This window comes from Penaeus chinensis, chromosome 12 (genome assembly GCF_019202785.1).
Source record: "Penaeus chinensis breed Huanghai No. 1 chromosome 12, ASM1920278v2, whole genome shotgun sequence".
Lineage (NCBI taxonomy): Eukaryota > Metazoa > Arthropoda > Malacostraca > Decapoda > Penaeidae > Penaeus > Penaeus chinensis.
Genome location: NC_061830.1, coordinates 7,633,547 through 7,646,415, shown reverse-complemented (window position 1 = coordinate 7,646,415; position 12,869 = coordinate 7,633,547). Strand labels below are relative to the sequence as shown.

Here is a 12,869-nt window from a genome sequence, read left to right as displayed (position 1 = left end):
TCTTTACACCCGCAGCTATGACAGCAACAAACCCTATTAATGAAAAGGTATCAGTGTCTTTTGTTCTGCATGGATGAGTGAGGGAGTGTGTGTGTGAGCGACACTGAGCATGAAAGAGAATGAAAGTGAGTGTGAACTCAAAGAGACTGAATCACAAACATAAAGATTAACGTTCGATATAACAATACTGCGATTAATTAGCAATGCTATTAATACAAAATTACTTCAACTACCACACTGAATTCAACATTTAATGATATGCGACGGAATGTATGCACTAATGAACGGGGACTTGAAAAAAATATTCGCATGCAAATCTCGTGTCAGAAATACTGAAATGCTGAGGTAGCCATTTCTAGCTATGTATGTCAGACTTCATTGACAGGGGGTCGTTATACCCAAAATGCTGTACGAAATGAAGTGAACTGAACGAACTGGGAAAATCTATAAATAACCTGCTCTACTCTGTGAATCTGTGATGGGTGCTTGTGACATACCCTACAGGTATCTATCATGAATCACACAATCTGGGATTTACCCAAAACAGGTAAGTGACTTTTAGACGGTGAAAAGGGTGCGATTAATAAGTGAATGACGATTCTAGGTTAAACCCTAGTCCTACATTAATGAATGGATGTACTGTGGGTCACACTGACTCGAATAAAAGTTGCCAATCAAACAAATAACTTCAGTATCACTTGTACCTACTATCGTAATGTCGGAGCGCAGATCTATTTGGAGATATATGTAACGTCGGGTTATATCAGGCATCCCTCTGTGCACTATGATATGGGGAAGATCCTAAAGCTATAATCAAAATATTAAATATATATAAAAATTGCATAAAAGCTTTGCTCTTGCACCGATAGAACATGTCACTAATGAGCAATGAAATGATGCTACGGTTATCCCTATGGTGTCATAATTTTGCGTTTGTTGGCAAATATCATGATCACACAGTAATACGATCTATGGTCAGAAGAACAGTGTGAGAATGCTGTCATTTCCTGTCACTTAGCACTTTTACCCAACAAAACCAACATGAGAGTGACTGGACATACAGCTTAACACATTTATGGGAGAAAAAGAGGAGAAAAAAAATGAAAAGGCCCAAAACGTACTCACAAGGTTTTGAAGACGTATTGTGGAAGCATTGGTTAAGTGGATTTCGGAGACTGAGTGTCGATGTTGCGAGCCAAAGGGATGCAACTACCAAGTTACCACCAGAGATGTGGCAGTATGGTAGATATCTTAGGGTAACTTGACTTTATGGTTTGCGAAGTTCTAGCTTCGCCGGGCCTTCTAAATATGGCCCGGCCTGTGTCAGCTTTTTACGGCTGTCTCATTGAGTTGTCTGACACTCGGTGCTTACCGTGGTGGCGGGATTGCCAGCAGGCGCTCCTGCCGCCATGGTGTAAGCATTTCGCATAGCCTCTTTACCAGCATGGCGGCTGTTGTGGGCGGTCCCTGTCTCAGGAATTGTGTATGGTCACAATTTTCTAGGTAGTGGACTAATGTGGCGTTCGGCTCGCCGCAGTGCTTGCAGCACCTTTCATCGCGTTCGATTGTTGGGATAATCTGCCATGCACAGTGGTAATCTAGGCGCATTCTGTGAAAAATGACTTCGGTACCTCTGTTGCTTACTTCAGAGAGTGCCAGTGGTTCATAGCCTGTGGCGTCTGAGTACCAGCTGGCCGAGGGGGAGGTTCTCGTTTCCTCTCTGTGGAGCTGCCGTGTCGGATCGGTTTTATCGTCATGGGATTTGGGGGCATACCCTTGCCAGCGACGGGCTAGTCTGTCAGCAAGCTCGTTCCCTCTGATGCCGATGTGGCTTGGGACCCAGTTGATGATAATTCTTCTACCCTGAGCAAGAATTCTCTGTGCCATTGTGAGAATCGTGGTCGGTAGGTAGATGTTGTCTGTGGGTGAGCTGTGCTGAAGACAGTCAATGGCTGCCCTGGAGTCTGTGTGTATGACCACGTGTCCTTCCCTTAGGGACGCGTGGCCTAGGGCTCCCATGATTGCAACTGCCTCTGCCTGTAGCGAGGAGGCGTTGTCTGTTACCCTCATAGATTGCGTGGCATCCCTTGCTGCAAAGCCGGCGCCTGCAGTGTGGCTTAAGGGATCGACCGATCCATCCGTGTAGTATGTTCTACTACCCGGAGGAGTGAAGGCTGCAATGACCCTGAGGGCTTCTGCCTTTAGGCTAGGCATGGGGTAAAGGCTCTTTTTCATTGACAGGCTCATTATGTTGAACTCTATCAGGCTCAGTGCCCACGGCGGGGCTTCGGCAAAGTCGGGGTGGGGGGAGTCCATGCCCTTAGCAAGAAGCTGTTCTTTGAGCTGATGGCGTATCAACACCCTGGCTGTATGAGACAGCCAGGAGTTGTTTGCAACGAGCTCGTTGTCTTGTTCGAGGCATCTGACTAATTTTTGTCTTAGGCTTGTGTTCCTGGGAGCCTGGATGACCTTTGACAGGAATTGTGTTGCCATTAGATCGATTCGTGAGTCCAGGGGGAGAAGGTTTGCCTCCATCAGGAGGTTGAGGACCTTCGTCCACCTCGGGGCACCCAGAATGATCCTGGCAGCTTCATTTTGGACTGTTTCTAATTTGTCTGTGTGCTTTTTCTTTGCAGCAATTAGAGCGACTGAGGCATAGTCCACAATGGGCCGGACAGCATGTACATAGAATGATCTTAGTACTTTGTGTCTGGCCCCTATGCGTCTCCCAGTCATTGCTCTCATGACGGACAGTCTTGCTTTAGTTCGGTCAACCAGGTACTGGACCTCCTTATGGAAGGAGAGGGTCCGGTCTATCCTTACCCCAAGGTATAGGTAGTCCTGGACCCATTCTAATTCCACTCCCTGGATTTTCAGTCTTGTGCCTCGAACTCTCTGTCTCAGAGCCATGGCTTTGTATTTGGCTGCAGAGATCTTTAGTCCTGTCCTACAACACTCCTCTGACACGAGGTCCAGACAACGCTGGGCTTTATTCTGGCTGCGTGGTCCAGTGGAGGTGATAGCGAGATCGTCTGCATACGAGATGATCTGGCACCCCACTGGGAGGTTTATGTTGAGGATGCAGGACATTAAAGTGTTGAATAGGGCTGGACTGAGAACCCCACCCTGTGGCGTTCCATTTTTGAGCGGCATGTTCTGCGATAGGTGACCCTGGAATTTGACATTGGCAGTCCTGTTCCTGAAGTAGTCACCTATCCAAGCCAAGAGCTTTCCTCTGATTCCCTTCTGGATCAGGCTTTCCTGAATGGCAAGCGGACTTGCCAGTTCAAAAGCCTTCTCCAAGTCAAGGAATACCACCACAGCTGGGCCCTTGCTGATTGTGCTTAAGAGCGTGGCTATGCTGTGTGCTGTGCCCATGCCCCTTGTGAACCCGTGGAGGTGTTCGTGCGGGGGTCCCGTTTTCCATTGAAGCCGGTTTAGTACCATCCTCTCAGCCGTCTTGGCCAGGCAGCTGAGCAGAGAGATGGGGCGGTACTTCCCCGGCTCCTTTGGTTTTGGGACGGGAACTATGGTAGCCCTCTTCCAACTCTGGGGTAGAGTGGAAGTTTCCCAGGACTTGTTGATGAGTTGCAAGAGTGCACGCTCACCTGCTAGTCCTAGGTGGGAGATAATGGGGTACGAGATCCCATCAGAGCCCTCAGCTCGGCTGGCAGACTGTTGCTGCTCGTTCTCGCAGAGAACTCGTGTGCCAGTCTGTTAGCCTCTGCTTGGGGGTCGTGAAGGGTGCACCTCGGGGCTGAGCGGCTGGTAGCTTGCTTGACCCGTTGCCACAGCTCTGAAAGGGTGGTTTGGTGGTCGAAGGACTCACACCATTCCAGCCACTTTTCCTGCCTGACTCTGTTGGCAGTTTCCTTGGCATCCGTGACAGCTTCCCTTAGGAGGGATAAGTTGTCAGGGGTTCTTTGCCTTCGGAATAGTTTTCGGCACATGTTCACCCTGTGGTTGACCTCCCTGATCTCGTCATTGAAGTACCAGGCGTCTTTGTGACTTCTGGACCCAGGCCGAGTTTTGGGTATGGTCTGTGAGGCTGCTTCATTAATGGCGTTTAGCAGGCTAGCTTCAAGCACTTCCACATTTTCGCATTGTGGGGGATCGTTGCATCTCAGACAGAGGGCCAAGGCGTTTTGAAACGCCTGCCAGTTGGCCTTGTCTGTTTTCCATCTTGGATTCGGTCTTAGGAGTTCGGCTGGGCCAGCATCCATGAGGGTATATATAGTGCCGTAATGGTCACTTGTGACGGTCTCATCGACACGCCAGCCAATCCTCCCCACCAGAGTCTTAGGGTAAGAGCTGAGCGCAATGTCGCATGTGCGGCCAGCCAGCCCTGGAGCTCATAATGTTTGCAACCTTGTTGGTTAGGTGCTGATAGCAACAGTGAGAATAACCTCTTTCATATTCACACACACACACACACACACACACACACACACACACACGTATCCACATCTACATACTAACACACCAAATCTGAAATCATTTCAGGTTTATTGAATGAAACATGTAGAAATTATGTATTATTTATTAATAGCAAATCCACTGAACCCCTGGAATTACAATATCATACTGTATTTGCAAAACTAATATGATTCCATTAATGATTATAGGAAAAAAAAAAAAAAAATGTGGCACAACAAATGTAGTATAAATATATATATAAATCTGATATACATATAAATCACAGAGAAAAGAAAAGAAAATAATAAAAAGGAAAAAGTAAATAGGATATACTGTAAAACTGCATCCTACCCTAGTACACTTGTTTTGGCATAATCAAACTTACAAAATATGGTGTCAATATTGCACCTACATATAAACTGGCTTAAGCCTATGGGAAAAAGGCAAACCCTACAAAGGCTAGAGGAAAGGCCCTGAAGAAAAAAATTAAGTACAGAGAATCCCCCCCCTTTATTTTTGCAACATTTAAATTTCTCTATCACTCACTCACTCTCTATTCTTTATACAAACACTCTGAAATGCTACAGATAATCATTTCAAGGTGCTTCTCTTAACTGAAAAATGAAAATAAACCTTTTTTTCTCTAATCTGTGAGCACGAAAAAAAAGAAGAAAAGAAAAAATTTACTCTAAGAACTTCCAAGTAATAAAATAAAGAAAAAAGAAAAAAAAATGAAAAGAAAAAAGATAAAAGGAAACAGAAAAAAAAAAAAAAAAAAAAATGCAGGTGCTTCAGTGTTTCCACATGATAATAAAATGCTAATGCAGTACTGTATTGTTAAGCAGCGCTTTTCTGAATCAATTCTCATGCTTTCACAAGATAGTATATTTGATCACACAAGTGTTTCTAAATGTATAAAGACTTAGACACACAACAAACAATGATTATATGTCATCAAGCAACACAGGTATATCTGAGAAAGCTTTTCCCTAACCATTTCTCTACAACAACTAAGGAAATCGTTCGGCCATAGCTGGTTAATGATTCTTCAAACGGCCAACTATGTCTTTGGAAAAGATATGGAGGAGGTTTTGCTTTTATATGGCTTAAATAGGGTTTACTGAGGTTCCTTACAAGCTCTGGGAACATTTTTGTCACTGGAGATAGTCTAGACAGGAAACTAAACTTCTTAAAGCTAAAAAACATGAGTGGATGAAAGTACAATCTAAGATAGAACTATCTTCCCTGTTTTGTTTAAATACTTAACCCTCTCCAAACATTATGAGACCTAGCTAGTGACAATAGATGGTTAGTTGGTATGCCTCATTAATAAGAGGTTTGAGTTTTTTTGTTTTTTTTATGCTTTGAACCATTTGAGTGTGATCAAGTATTCAAGTTTTGAAAACTTGATTGTTGAAAACTATCTAATATGGAAAGGCACATTTTTAGGGTTCATAAAGGTATGTCAAAAGAGCAAGTAGTGAATGTTCATGTTTACAATATGGAGATTTTTTATTCTATTTCCCTCAGTGCTCAACTATATACAATATGGATAAAACATCTCAAAGCCATTAAACAACAAAAGATATACTGCTCACAGACCTGAAATAAGCTCAATCCCCATGTGCTGGTAAAACATGAATGACTGAAATGCAGTTACTTCTAACAGTGAATTATGAACAGGAAACTTGTTTAATTAATATCTGTACATGTATGTCACAGATACATGTAAACTCAGTCAACCTTTCTATTATGAATTCCTCAAAATGTGAGAAGACAGTTGTATCTTAGATTATAAAAGATGCAAAGGAAGAAAAAGGTTCAAAGAAATGATATGCTTAATACCATAGTGCAAACTCCCTAAAGGCAGCTGCTATGGATCTTGCCATGAAATAGGCTAAATCTCGGTGTCAGGTAGCTTGACCTTGGTGGGCAGAGGAGGTGCTTGCTGCTCCTCCTCCTCCATAAGACTGAGCTTGGTAAGGTCTTCCGGACGAACCAGTTTGATGGGCAGAGGTAGTGGGTCAGCCTGGACACTCAGTCCATTCTGGGGATAAACAATGGTAAGCCCAAAATGAACTTTGGAGGAAGACAAACAAATTATTTAATCAATTAATATTCAAAATGACCTCTGTTGGTATAATGACTCAAACATACAAACACTCTTCTCTCATTCCCACCCTCCCTACAACCATATTTCCAATTCAAAGCACACTCATACAATGATGGCCACTCACCTTGAAAGTTTTTGTCTTTGGTGGACTAGCAGTTGTGCAGACAGCAAAGATCACATACAGTGTGAAGAGGACGAGGGCCAAAGCTGAAGCTACGAGGAGGTAAGGAGGAACACCAAGGTGACGAGACACACAGCGTACCACAGATGGGTCCTGGGAGTCCTCGTCACTCATCACTACCAAAGGAAAATTTGGACGTAGTTCCAGTTTAGTAAAATGTAAATACAGATTAATAGTTGATGAACTTGTTACGTCTGGCTTTATATATAAAACTATCACATCTAGATAGTCTATAAATTAACTATGGTAGATCTGGATACATTAAGTCAAAAGTAACAGTTCTAGATACATATCCGTCTCTAGTTTAAGGGTCACTAGTGCCTTGTTTTCTTTTCTCACACATCTGAAAATATTCTAAAGAAATGTATAGTTGCATAAGCAATAAACTATCAACCAATTATGTGCGCGTAAGGGACCACCGTAAGCCACTAGATGTAAGCGTAAGAGAGATGGTCTTGAGCGGTCAATGAAATTATCCATTAACCAAAATTCTATAAACCACAAAATTAATAAATCTGTCTTGAAAAGCTATAATAATCTCATAGACTAATGATGTGACTTGACTTCATCTCTTGCCTGTAGTTATCTGTCATGCCATGCCACATAATCCAAAGCTAATGGGTCAAGATTATTTTTTATTATATCATTAATTTCTAATTTCTGTTGGTGAAGTCCAGTAAGAATCTGATTATGGTATGACTTCAGGATAACCAATTTACAAATATCATTGTACTGGACCTAGTAATTCATAACAGCTGCCAACAAACAAACCCCTCTTTCTCCACATTTAAATAATAACCTATATATTCCCAAACTACATCCAAGACCACAACAAAAAGGAACAGGAACTCACACTGCCTGGGCTCAGCCTGGAGTCCCTGCATAGGTGAGTCTCCATCTACTCCCTCAGGCAAGATTTCCAGCATGATCTCTGGCTCCGACTCAACAGCCACGATGGAGCTGTCATCGCTCACAAAGTATGTGACGAGAGATGTGCGCACAATGTGGACAGCGCCAACAATTGAGGAGTAGACAGCTTGCATCTGCATTAGTGGCTTCAATAGGTGAAGGGTTGGTTTTTCCTCTTCTTCTTCTTCCTGAAATGAGAAAAAGAAAAAGAAATCATGGTAGAAAAACAATAAAATACACAAACAAAAAAATTAAATTAATGAAAAAATGTCAAAACAGATTGATTTCATCTTCAGGTCACTGATTCTAAAGTCTGCTTTTGAAACTGTTCCTTCATATTTCAACAAAAATCAACAACTGACTATGCCACTCCATGAACTAAGAAAAGGAATTTACTTTAGTTTTATCCTGTGATGTTCGTTCCTGGGCATCACAGCCAGCCTTGCAGGCAACTGTGCTGTCTGAAGTTTCATTGTAGGCTTCAACACAAGCTGGAGAAAAAGTGCTTAATCAATCAAAAGAACATAAAACAAATGACCTTGGAATATAATATGGTACAAAGAAAACAACTTTTTGGGATACAGCAGTAGTAGTTTCAAAACTATTACAAGCGGGGATAGGAGGGAAGGAAAAAGGAGAGGGAGGGGGAGGGGAGAGTGAGGGAGAAGGAGAAAGTGCGCAGGCACCACATCAAACACACATCATGTACTCAAACCCTAAATAGGACTTACAATTGTAACACGTCGTCTTTACAGGATTTGCGTCCTTCCCGTCCACTGCATTGCCATGGCCTGGCCCATCAGAGACAAATTCGCTGATCGTGTAGAATCGGCAGCCTCGCTCACAGGCATCATTGTTGCTACTCTGGAAGATTGAAAAGGGTGCAATTAGCTTACTTTCTCAAGATTACAGCATAGGGGAGGGAGGTATGTGGAGGATTGAAAGGTGCAATATAAATTTAAAAAATGGTCGAGGAAGATGGGCTGCAAAAGCTGAAAAGTATGAAGATATGGCACATAAGAATTGAAGGGGGGGGGGGTAACAAAAGTGGCAAAGGAAGAAGGAAAAAGTGAAGAAACAAGAAGGTAAGAAATGCAAGTGAAGAAGTAAATGGGAAAGAGGAAACTGATATGTAGTAAATGGGAATAAACATAAGAAGAAAAAAAAAAAAAAAAGAGAAGAAATTGATAGGCACAAGAGAGAGAGAGAGAGGATTAAAAAAGGAGTTTAGAGGAAACCTAACTGTGAACTGATAAGATTGCTACAAGATTAGCCAAAATAAGCAGTTCTCAACAATAGGTATTCCAAAATAGATTTCTACTATCTAAGATTCTACAAGGAAAGGAGGAGGAGGCGGAGGAAAAGGAGAAGAGAAGAGAAGGAGGAGGAGGAGGAGAGGGTAGGGGAATTGAGAGGAAAGGGAATGAAATGTGATTTGGAAAAATGAAAAGGGAGAAGAGGAGGAATAAGAGGAAGAGAAGAAAGGGTAAGGGATATAGAGAAAAAGGAGAGGTTGAAAAGGAGGAGGAGAGGAAAGTAGAGGTAGAAAAAGAGGAGCATGATCATCATGATGATTAGGTTCATGATCATGAAAAGGAGGAGGAGAGTTGGGACAAAAGGAAAGAAAAAAAAAATAAGAGAGAAGAAGAAAAGGAGAGAGGTTGGAAATGAAACAGGAGGAAAGAGAGAAAGAGGAAGGTTCAGAAAGAGATGGAGAAATAAAAGAAAGGTGAATAAGAGCAAGAAAGGAAAAGATGCTGGAGAGTGAGACAGGGGGAAAGGCAGGGAGGGATGGAGGGAGGGAGAGGATAAGGAGGAGAAGAAGGAAGAAAAAAGAAAGGAAAGAAAAGAAAAGAAAAGAAAAGAAGAAGAAGAAAAAAAAAAAAAGACTGAGAAAGAGAGAGAGAATAGCAGTAGTATGAGGATAATGAAGGTGGAGGAAGAAGGAGAAATAGTAAGGTTTGAAAGCTGAGAAGGTGAAATAGCACGAAGATTACGATGATTAATGATGATGATTAATGATGATGATGATGATTAATGATGATGATGATGATGATAGTGGTGGTGGAGGTGGAGGTGGTGGTGGTTTTAATGAAGTTGAAATAAGTAAGGTCTTGCCACTTAGAGTTAATGTGCAGTTCAGGCATACAAAGGCTTTAGGGGTGAAATAATAATTTAAAAGATAGTCTTATGGGTCTAATTACTACAGAAAATTACAGGTACATTGAGGAGCAACTATTCTATTAAACCATGAACTGTTTCTTCCACATTTTCAGTGGGAATGATGGGGTGTAATGGACCTGGGAAATATGAAATGAACAAAAGTAGTGAGACATCATCATCCCCATTATAATGAAGTAGTATGAAGCAGGGAAAGGGGAGAGGGGGAAGTTAGAATAATATAACATGTAGAAAGGGAGAGGTGGAGCTAAGAAAAATATGGCTAATGTGAAGATGCAAAGAGTATAATGATATATATGGACAGGGATGAGGATGAATGGAAAGGGGAAGAGGAAAATAAGGAGCAGTAGGAGGAGGAGGAAGAGGATGATAATGATAAGGAGCAAGATGAAAAGGAGGGCGGGAGAGTAAGAGAAACGGGAAGGGAGTAAGAATAAGAAAAACAGGAGGGAGAAATAGTGGTTAATTTTCCGAATATGACAATCGGGTCTTCCCTTACAATATTTATATCATCAGATTTGTCCTCGTGTGATGAGAACGAATCTGATGATAATCTCCGTCGGATTCTCCAGCCGACAATCTTGATGTGATTTGATAAGTCCCGATAGCAGGGGAGGGCATGAAGTAGATCAGGGAAATTACGGGGTAAAACAGGCTTAAATAAGCAAAATAGAGAACAGAAATGTGTAAAACAAGCACAAAAAACGCTTAAAATCGGCAAATGAAACTCTACGGACATTGTCGCCACATTTGAAAGTCTACGGACCGACGCGCCAATTTTCGAAAAACTCTACGGGACCCAAAGCAAAAAATCTACGGGATTTCATATAATCCAGATCCCCTGTGGTAATCGTATAATGCGTCCTAACCAATAAACCAACCTAACCTAACCCTGTGGGATTTATACACTACGATCTATATATTCCCTAGCCAGGGGGCTCTGCCCCCTGGACCCCCGTAGTATTAAATGCGCCTAGCCAGGGGGCTTCGCCCCCTGGACCCCCGTGGTGATATGTACGCCTAGCCAGGGGGCTACGCCCCCTGGACCCCCTTAGTAGTATATACGCCTAGCCCCAGGGTTAAACCACAAACCTTTATAAAGCGAGAGATCGAACTTTTCTGCGCTTCCGTCTGTCAGAATTGCTTGGTTTCTAATCACTTTTTTCGGCATTTGGGGCACTTGTTGGGCTCAAATATCAGGCTTTGATTGAGAATAATGTCCATTTGTCCTGTATATCCACCAAAAGACTTTAAAAATGACACGGAGTCGACGCAGCACTTAAAACGAAACATTTCTCACCGGTGTTTTTCACTGAATGGCCGCCGGGACGACCTGTCAAATCTCCCGGTGAACACACGCATGCGCACAAGGTTATTGTTCAGAATAGCGTAAATAACTCCCAAAAGACGTAAAAGAAGTATAATAAAACTAGAATAATGCATTACATACATGAATTCGGGAAAACAGACGCTAGTAATAACAAAATAAGCCTTCTCACAAGCGCGTAGCAATACATGGACTACTTGATGGATCGCAGTAATGAGTTACGCGTCACATTTGTTATGATCCTCGCAAGGTAAACATAGCAGGGGACTTAGAAAATGAAGGGGCCATCTTCTGTCTTCTCTGTCCTGTATCTCCCTTATTTTAGATATCCGAACCTATCACCATAGATGAAAAGTGTCTTACTTTTCGTCAAGGTATCCACTCCACACACTTATTTTACTGTACTTTTTGTGTGACATGCGCGGAAAATTTTCCGAAATAGTATGAGAAACAGGAGAGGAAGAGGAAGAGAAACACGAGGGAGAAAGAGGAAGTGAAACAGTAGGGAGAAAGAGGAAGAGGTTTTTCTTGTTGATTACCTTCCCAAACACGACTAAGCACGAAAACAACAATCCAGATTTTTCATGGAGCAGACTAGAACCCCTGCCTGTTTTAACTGACAGGTGTTCCCATATTCCACAGGAGTTACTGGTGCATCAACACTTCACCTGGAAGACAAGTTGATGCCCAGGGATTGCCATATAGTTGCCTTAATTCATTACAGGGCGCTTTCCCTTGGTAGGCGAGGTCGCAATACTACCCAAAATGACATCCCTTCACATGACGCACATTTCCTCCCTTATACTCACGGAAAAACGAGCGACAGGTGAATAGAGCTTTGTGCAGGTGTCTGTGCACGTGTCCTGCTCTTCTTCAACCGTGTGCAAGGTCTCGGCGGCCAAAGAAAAGGCCAGGACCGAGAGGAGAATGGTCGTTCTCCACAGGATTGTCGCCATCTTTGTTTACGTTGTGACGTCACGAAAACGTGTCCGAATCTGTTGTTTTTTTTTCTCTCGTTGTATGAGACAAAATAATGGATAATCTCTTCTGCCGTGGTTCTTATAGTAGAATTCAATCGTCAAGGAAAGTTTTATGAGTCAACTTCGAGTTACATAGCAGCCTTCTTTACTGTGACCACCAGTGACACTTGGCAGATTTCGGACAAGGTCAGGTGTGGCAAACACCTGTGAACCAAAACAAAAAAAGACTTTTTTCTTTGTATCATAACAGCTGTTCTTTGCTATGAATGCTGCTACTTCCAATTCCCCCAAAACGAAAAAAAATGTACATAAAACAAAAATGCACACAGTTTTACACCCAACAGCAGGAATGCGAAGCTCACATTCCTTCCCGACAACAAAATAACAGAACCAGTGAAGGTATTATCAAAGCCGTAGAGTGACCTTGGCGACCGCAGAACCCTATCATACCATTCCAGAAATATTTACAGTTAACCCACGACAGAGAACACCTACTCAGCCGCAGTATAAAATGCCTGGTATATTATTCTCTAAATAAAGTGGACACAAATTTCCTGATAACAAATTCTGCACTAAATACACCGTGAGGTTACTTTCTTTTGTTAAATTTCTCTGGTGCACACGTAACAAGGTCGGAGTTCCGCTGCACAAATTATGATCAATGGTCTTTAAGTGCGGGCGTGACAGGGAGACAGGGAGAGGGGAGAGGGGAGAGGGGAGAGGGGAGAGGAGAGAGGAGAGGGAGAGAGAAGAGAGGAGAGG

At 42.6% G+C, this 12,869-nt stretch overlaps 1 protein-coding gene across 2 annotated transcripts in view; it reads right to left on the bottom strand.

Annotated features, from left to right (window-relative positions):
• Positions 1-4,525: 4,525 nt before the first annotated feature.
• The window catches only part of LOC125031173 (transmembrane protein 59-like), a 14,046-nt gene continuing 5,702 nt past the window's right edge, over positions 4,526-12,869 (bottom strand). The window contains exons 1-6 of one of the 2 annotated variants that reach the window (XM_047621747.1): positions 11,937-12,119; positions 8,351-8,483; positions 8,016-8,110; positions 7,564-7,807; positions 6,654-6,826; positions 4,526-6,463 (exon numbers count right to left, since the gene is read on the bottom strand). In XM_047621747.1, coding sequence (XP_047477703.1) covers positions 6,314-6,463; positions 6,654-6,826; positions 7,564-7,807; positions 8,016-8,110; positions 8,351-8,483; positions 11,937-12,083 — 942 coding nt within the window. In that variant the 5' untranslated portion in view covers positions 12,084-12,119 and the 3' untranslated portion in view covers positions 4,526-6,313. Of the gene's footprint in view, positions 6,464-6,653; positions 6,827-7,563; positions 7,808-8,015; positions 8,111-8,350; positions 8,484-11,936; positions 12,120-12,869 lie in introns of those variants that run through there. The other variant, XM_047621746.1, reaches the window with a different exon arrangement.